The 8,203-nt window shown below is 38.7% G+C and overlaps 1 protein-coding gene across 2 annotated transcripts; it reads right to left on the bottom strand.

The window, feature by feature from the left end:
• On the bottom strand, positions 1 to 6,715 carry LOC130088582 (uncharacterized). 2 transcript variants are annotated; one of them, XM_056255404.1, is made up of 6 exons: positions 6,592 to 6,713; positions 5,827 to 5,867; positions 2,109 to 2,213; positions 1,821 to 1,973; positions 832 to 924; positions 1 to 331 (listed from the first exon to the last, which is right to left on the bottom strand). In XM_056255404.1, the coding sequence occupies exons 3-6, from the start codon at positions 2,208 to 2,210 to the stop codon at positions 8 to 10; spliced, it is 672 nt and encodes a 223-aa protein (XP_056111379.1). In that variant the 5' UTR covers positions 2,211 to 2,213; positions 5,827 to 5,867; positions 6,592 to 6,713; the 3' UTR covers positions 1 to 7. The 2 variants fall into 2 exon arrangements, with proteins under 2 accessions (XP_056111379.1, XP_056111380.1); XM_056255405.1 differs by lacking the exon at positions 832 to 924 and having other exon boundaries at positions 6,592 to 6,715.
• Positions 6,716 to 8,203: the final 1,488 nt, after the last annotated feature.

The raw sequence follows: 8,203 nt of genomic DNA, 5'->3' as shown, positions 1-8,203 counted from the left end.
TACCTGTTTACATGGTAAGCTGATTTGTAACAGCCAGAATCTTGCCCTTCAACTCCTTCTTTCCTAAACCTAGCAAAACTTGCTGAATGAAAAGAAAGGTGTTGCCCATGCACTTTGGGTAGCCTAGGTGCAGTGCATAAGTTAAACCAAAAAGAAGACACATGGCCTGGGGTATGTTGTCTAAATTGTCCATTACAACATTCCCCTCCAAAATGATTCCCACCGAGGATGGGTGGAGATGGATGGACAGGGGTTGCAGAGCCACATCTTCATTTTCTAAGCTGAGGATTCCAACTGGCACATGTTGGTACGAGTCTCCATCATCAGAAGCCTGGGCAAGAGATTGGAGATTACTAAAATACATTTTAGCAGTGTACAGTTTTTGTCTAGATATTAATTTTACTGGACATTTTTGTTTAGTTGAATGCAAGCATTTTTTTTTATTTTTTATTATGTACACAGGTGTATGCAGGAGTTCAGTTATATTTAAACATTAAGTATGTTTTTCTTTTTGTATACAAGTCTTTGCATATGACATGAATTACTGATTAAACTAAAACTTTATGAGATTAACCTTAATTGTATTTTAGTGTTTCAAAGGTGTCATGACATTAATTTAAATTTCTCCTGAATTATTTAAAATTAAAACTTCCTCCTCATTGACACTCATTTCATTCAACATTTTTGTCAAATATAACTGTTAACAATATAATTGTTTTTGGTGTTTTTTTATTGTTCTTACTAACATAAATGCACAGTAAGGTTTACATATTTCCAGCAGAAAATATTATATTAAACCTATGACAGTAAAAAGGCATTAATAATACTTACAAAGCATGCTTTGAAGAACTCAGTTGGGTCATCACCAAGAAGTACTGGAAGCCCTCTCATGGCAACACATCGCATGTCAACGAGATCAGAGGTCTGAGGTGTGGTGGTTGCATAGAAAACATTGTATCATTTGTCAACATGAAAGGAAGGCAATTTCTATGAATCATACTTTTGACTGTTGCTTAACAGTCTTAAAGAGTTAGTTTACCCCAAAATTAAAATTCTGTCATTATTTACTCACCCTCATTTTGTTCCACACCTGTAAGACCTTTGTTCATCTTCAGAACACAAATTAAGATATTTTTGATTAAATTTGAGAGGTGGATCACTGCTACATAGGCTGCCTAAGGGAATGAAACTTGACGGCCCAGAAAGTCAATGAAGAAAATGTTTAAATATTCCATGTGACTACAGTGGCTCGACTATAAGTTTATCAAGCGACGAGAATACTTTTTGTGCGGAAATAAAACAAAAATAACGACTTTATTCGAATATTCCTTTTCTTCCTTGTAGGCCTGAAACGAGACTTCAAGAGATTTCCACGACGCACGCACGAGAACTTAACTGAAGTAGTTGAAGGAGATCGCAATTCTCGCGCATGCGTCGTGGAAATCTCTTGAAGTCTCGTTTCAGGCCTACAAGGAAGAAAAGGAATAGTCGAATAAAGTCGTTATTTTTGTTTTATTTCCGCACAAAAAGTATTCTCGTCGCTTGATAAACTTATAGTTGAGCCACTGTTGTCACATGGAATATTTAAACATTTTCTTCATTGACTTTCTGGGCCGTCAAGTTTCATTCCCTTAGGCAGCCTATGTAGCAGTGATCCACCTCTCAAATTTAATCAAAGATATCTTCATTTGTGTTCCGAAGACGAACAAAGGTCTTACGGGGTTGGTACAGCATGGGGGTGAGTAATTAATGACTTAATTTTCATTTTTGGGTGAACTAACCCTTTAAGCAAACAATGGCATCAACTTAAATGTACAAACCTTGGCTTGTTGCAGAAGATCGCTCAAAATCTGCCCGGCGAGACCTCTCTTTGACCTGAAGATCTGAATCAGTTGAGGACAGTGACGATCAAGAGACCCATAAAATTCTTGCTTGAGGTTCTTCCCAACCACCCGGTTGAATTCTTGATACACCTGAAATAGTAAAGGAAAAAAGCATTTGTTACGAGAACTGTCAAAAATGAACAAATTTCAAATTAATATCTAACCATCATGTTTATCAATACTCATTTCAGTACAAATGTTGCAAACATAGGCATTTCCCTTTACCTGACTTTCTCTAAAAAGTGCTGGCCAACGTTGGAGTATTTGGCTTACAGGAGGCTTGTTGATCACAACATCCTTTCTCCTCAAGGACAGAGTCATGTCCATCTTCTGATTAATAAAGACAGCATCAGGGTTTTTTTTCTTCATTTCATCCACCAATTGCTGTCTGAGCATTTCAAGACTGGAAGCATCCTGCCCATCTGGGAGGTCAGGTAAGTAGTTGACCTCCCCTTTCCTTGGCTTTTTAATGTTCTTGTTAGGTGGATCACTGCTCGTAGAGTATCTTCCTCTTTTCCCAGCATTAACCATGACGTCTGTGTGTCCAAGGCTCCTCATTTTGGATCGGTAATTTCCCATTTTGTCTTTCAAACTGTTTGTCCATCCACAGTATCCAGAAGGTGATCCTGGTTCTTGAAGGCAGGGGTGAGTATTGACCAGTGCCTTTGCAACAGCTCGTAGATCCTCAGTAGTTGGGTATGCTTTGAATGAATATATGGTCTCTGCAAGTTTCTGAAGAATGTCATGTTTTAATTCCTTTGTCACTTTTAGGTGCGTTCCATCTTTCAAGTAGATTAAATTTGATTGACGCAGCCTAAATTCAACATCGACAGAGAATTTTGGAGTCAAAAAGATATCAGGCCATGGCATTCTCTTTTCCTGGGGTAAATCCGAGGTCAATACTGTCTCTGCAGTACTTGGAGCATCACTCAACATATCACTTGATGTCTCCATTTCACCTGAAGAGACTGGCACCAATTCAATCACCGGTATGATTTTCACAGTTGGCTTCTGAGGGAGCTCTGACAAAACGGTCAGATTGCAAAGTTCGTTATCAAACTCGGGATCTTGAAACTGTAAAGTAAAATTGTAGTCCAGTCTCAGAGTGTTTTTTAAACAACTAATTAATTCTTCAACTGAGCCTGGCTTTGATGTCAGCTTTACTTTTCTGATATCAGCTTCCGTAAGAATAACTCGCAAAGTCACGATTTCTTTAGAAGCCATCTGGAAGGAAAGTACAAAAGAGAGTTCATTTAGCAAAGAATAAAACGCTTCAGTGTCACCATCAGTTTACCATGTACACTATAGGCTGAAAGTGGAAGAATATCATTCAGGTCTTCAAGCTGAAGTATGCAAAAAGATGGCACATCTGGGCAGCAAAGCTCAAAAGAACGAAGGTGCTCAAAATACCATGATGTCATCACTTTGCACACAAAAAGTACCTCTGTATTCACTGCAACAATGTGAGTAATTTGCTTAAAATCAGGTAGCCCCGAACATGATCCAGCTGAAAGTATCATGTCTGTCTTATAATCAGTCCCATTAATACAGACAGATGGTGCAACAAGAAGTGCTTGAGCATGAGGGAGTTTTTGACCAAGTGCTCTTTGAACGTTCTCTGGAAAGGAGGTAACTAACACTGGTGTAACCTTAGCCATTTCCACGTCCAGCTTGAAAAAAGAACTGCAGTCTAGCTGATGGCTAAGAGCCCTCTGATGTTTCAGTGCAAGTGTCATGGCAACATTCTTGAAGTTATGGGCATCACGTATAACCTTTTTGAAAAACTTATGTTTTCCTTCAAAACGCATTGTCCAGACTTCAGTAAGTGGACCATGAACCCTAATCTGTTCAGCGTAGTGTTCAATATAGTGGTGTTTTGGTCGCAGTGTAAAGTCAGGGAAGGTTGACTGCAGAAGGTCCCTATGCTCTGCTACTTTGTAGTCAAGGATGTATAAAGACTCTTCATTAAACTGAGGTGCCACAACTAATGCAACAATGTCCTTGAGGAGCATGAGTATTTCCCATGTGTTGTCACCCTCAGGAATGTTATGGCCAATAAGCAGAGGAAGAAGCCTAATTAGACACCAATTCTCATGGCCATTTCCCCCAATTGTGCCCTTGGTTGAGAAGGTCTTTGAAATCAGCTGAGGCTGATCAGTTTTGTCAGCAAATGTATAAGGAAATGATCTGATAGCTTCATTCAACACATCTAAGGTGATGTATTTCTTTGCTATCAGGTCTTTGAGGCAAAGAGACAACTCAACTGGGACTATTCCCTCAAAGACATCATGCAATATGTCAGGGGGATAACCACCAATGACATGAAAATGCTCCAAACTTGCTGTGAGTGGGCATTGGCTTTTCACGCCTGTGTTTCTAGCTGAATTTGGATCCTGCAATGTTTCTTGCACATGCCTGTTGTGTTTATCTCTCTCTCTGAGTTGAAATGCGCCAGATTTTACCTCTTGGTGCTGTGTGTCAATCCTGGATGCCATGCAAAATCTGCAAAACTTGTCCACAATGAAGCTTTCATAAAATCCTGCAAGAGAATGGGCACCGAGGTTATCTGCTGACACAAAGAGTACTGTCCCTTTAACACTTCTACCAAGATGCTCAATGTAGACCCCATGCTGTTCGAGAGTGGCTAAATCACAAAGAAGTGGGTACAGAACTCTTTCATAGCCACACTCTTTAACTGTTTCAGTGTTGCACAGGAGAGCAAGCTGAATTGAGTTTAGTGAGGATCTGTATTTTCCATGCAAGTTTGCAATAACCCAATAAAGTGCACACATCTTGTGTTTTCTTTTAGATGTTCCTAAAGGGTTAGCCACTTCGAAATCATCAATGTACAGACCCAGAGCGATTGTGAATTCATCACAACTAAGAAGTGCATTCTCTCTAAAGTTTGAGCCATCACTACATGTCCTATATTCATGCGTTTTATGTGCTTGTTTTGACATAGCCTTATCCAAAATGTCTTTCTTGTTTAACAGTTTTTGTAGCATCTGCAAGAGGGGAACGTATGCTACTGTTTTTCTTCCTTTCTCAACAACAAACTCTATAGGCATTACCAGAGGAAAGTTACGCATTACATATGATGCTCTCCTTTTACTAGTAGCAAGACATCCATTTTTTCCACATGATTTGGACAATATGTCACTGTCTGCCACAGTCTCAACCACCTCTTTCAAAACTGACTCATCTACATCTCCAAAGTGTTTCTGAAGAACAGTCTTCACATTCTTGTGCAAAAGTGGCAGGGACAACTGAACTATTTGGCAAAGCTGTTGAATTACTTCCTGAACTGAGTTCTCTGGCACGTGAAGGATGGTTTGCATTTTTAAAAAAAGAGCTCCTAAATTATGTTCCAATTGTTCTACTAAATCTTGAGATTGTGTTTCGCTTGCTTCTGCATTGAAATCATCTTGGCCAAATTCATCTGGAAGCATCTCCTCCACAGCAAATTCCTGGGTGTCATTTACACTGTCATCAGTTTCATTCTCATTACTCTCTATTCTTACTATTAACTCCGGTTTAAACATTCTCTCATTTTGATCTTGGTGATGCTTACTTTTGTGTGCACAGAACGTGGAATATACACTGCTTTCAAAGCTACAGCCTTGAAATGGACATTGAACTTTTTGGTTGTCTTTGAGATGTCTACGCCGAAGGTGGGCAAAATATTCAGTAATCTGACAGGGTTCAAAAAAATCACAAAGTTGACAGCGAAACTTAGCTTCAAATTTTGCCTCTGATTGCTGTTTTTCAGTTGCTGTATGAAAACGGGATAAGTGTATTTTAAGGCTATTGAAAGACTTAAAACTACATAAACATTCTTGATATAGGCATGGAAAAGGCTGGCTTCTTGCATAGCTCCCATGTTTAAGTCTGTAATGTTTTAACAAGTATCCTCTTTTGTCACAAGCAAATATGCAATACTTACATTTCCAGATCATCTTGCTTAGCCTCGCTTTGAACTTGAATCTGCAGAGTAACAAAAAACATTAGATTGCTTTGTAGGCCTACATTACAAGAATTTTTTTTTTTTTTGATCTGATATCTACAAAATTTATATCCAAAATAAAATACTAGCTATTCATTTTTTTATTTAGCATGTCATGATACACTAGACTCGTATTAACTGAAATGAACTAGCTAACACCACGCTGATGAGCACGAGGTTGAATTTTTTTTTGGCTAGACTACATAACTAACGTTACATGGGCTAGTTTTTCTTGCAGGCAGTCGAATTTCAATTTAAGCTAACGTTATTTGTTTAATACTCACTCACAAAGAAATGTAAAATAAACTAAAAGGTTAATGATAAACGTGCGCTGTATTTAAGCCATGTTGAACATTTCTAATATGGCAAACTGCCAAGATGCAAAAACACCATCGAAAAAAAGATATCGTTTTACACAACAGACGACATTTTCGTTCATTTGTTTAATGAGAATTATTGATCAAAAAAGGTTAAGCATTAGATTTTAAATGTGACGATCCCAAAAAGCATGTCGTATCAGAACTAACTTATAAAAGTGTCGGTTGACTGATCAACCGGGATTAATGATCGATTCAACACGATGGCGAACACATGTAAACACAGCTTAAACTTACATATAGTTTTACTGGCTAAATCTTATACATCTCATTTATCTATGTGTTATAACGTATTCGCAGTTTCAGACCAAAATGTACTACTACTCACCAGCAAACGTGCATGATGAAAGCCAGATGATCAGATGAAAATGCGCGCTCCATCCATGTCTGACGTCAGTTCAAAGAGCCAATCAACATCTTCCTTGTATAGCGTTGCATTGACAACAGACTAAAATAAGCTAAGTTAAGTACATTCAATCTAAACAATTCAATAGAATGAAAAGCATCATGCAAATCGTAAAACAAACTAAAAACGTGGAGTAATTGTGCAAACATTTTGGAGTTTATGTTTATTGTACCTAAGTAGTTTGAATTAAAACAATTTCAGGGATAACAGTGAGATTTACCTTGCTCACCTCAGAGTAATAACACCTGATCAATTTCTGATGCATAATGATTTGATTGCATTACGAAGTCATAATGTTGTATTTTCCTGTAATATGTTGTGGTGAGATTTCAGGTTATTGGGTGCGGAGGTCATATGAAATGATTTATCGTATTCATTTATCTTAACTGTGCTGAAATTCACGCAGCGGAAAGAAAGAGCATTTCACAAATGCAGCGTACCGAAAATATGGCTCTCTGGGTACGAGCCACAGCCGTGATTGGAATGCAGAATTAGTCAACACAGTTCTCCTAAATGTCACTCCTGCCTGCTCCTTTCATTTCTTCTCCATATCCTTTGTGGGTTGCTATAAAGCATGGTGCAGGCCCAGGACGGGTTGGCGGGGTGGCTGGTGAAAAGCATTCCTCAGGGGTTTCTTAGATCTCTGTGGCTGAGCGAGAGAGAGCAGCCAGAGGGCAGAGTGTCGGGACACCCAGAACCAGAGGCAGTGCCCTGGAGCCCGGCCACACACTCTGCCTCATGCCAGCAAGCAAAGAGAGAAAACAAATGCAGTGCCATTCTCTGAATCTACTACCAGCTAACCTGCTCGCTCAGACTCCATTTATACAGGGGAGATATTTTGTGTCACTGGTTTGAGGACATAGATCTGTTAATTATTTGGGTATCACTCAAAGACCGTAAGAATCTGACATTTCTGTGTCCTATTAAAGGGATAGTTCACCCAAAAATTCTGATTACTCGTTCCAAACCCATCTGACTTCCTTTTTTCCATGGAAGACAAAAGGAGACATTTCGAAGAATGTTTGCACTGCTCTTTTTCATAAAATGAAATTGGTCCATAAAAAGGAAATCCATACAACTCGTGCATATTACATTAAATTGTAAGTCGTGTGAGAAACGACACTTAAAGTTAGTATCAGGGAGTCACAACATGACATTTTACAGCCTTGTAAAAAGATTAAATCTGATATTTTGACTTTTATGGCATGAGGGTCTGCAGGGGGTCTTCTCTATGATATCATTTCCTGTTTTGTGTTTTTTTTTCTACATGCCTGCATCTGAAATCATACTCTCCTTTTGAATAAGTAATTACTTTACGACTGTTAAAAAAAGTATGTTCTACTGTATGTCTGAATCGGTGTAGCATGAACATTATCTGGACGTACTACATTCATCATGTTGTCATTGTCATTTGACCTACCAGCATCAGTTCTGTAGCTTCCCTGCCATCCACAAATCCTCTCCCGTGGCCTCATGGGATAGTTAAGTGTGGATGTGCACTTGTGTAAGAAGTAGTTGGTCATCTGGGTACTTT

This window comes from Rhinichthys klamathensis, unplaced genomic scaffold (assembly GCF_029890125.1).
Source record: "Rhinichthys klamathensis goyatoka isolate OS25496 unplaced genomic scaffold, OSU_Roscu_1.1 h1tg000121l_1, whole genome shotgun sequence".
NCBI lineage: Eukaryota > Metazoa > Chordata > Actinopteri > Cypriniformes > Leuciscidae > Rhinichthys > Rhinichthys klamathensis.
The sequence above is the reverse complement of the archived record's forward strand: the minus strand, read 5'-3'. Positions and strand labels throughout refer to the sequence as shown.

Bases quoted from the DNA above. Each gene is read 5' to 3' on its own strand.
- LOC130088582 (XM_056255404.1), bottom strand. From the start codon at position 2,210: ATGGACATGACTCTGTCCTTGAGGAGAAAGGATGTTGTGATCAACAAG. The intron at 1,974-2,108 runs GTAAAGGGAAAT...TTACTATTTCAG, and splicing joins CACTTTTTAGAGAAAGTCAG to GTGTATCAAGAATTCAACCG. The intron at 925-1,820 runs GTTTGTACATTT...ACCACACCTCAG, and splicing joins ATCTTCTGCAACAAGCCAAG to ACCTCTGATCTCGTTGACAT.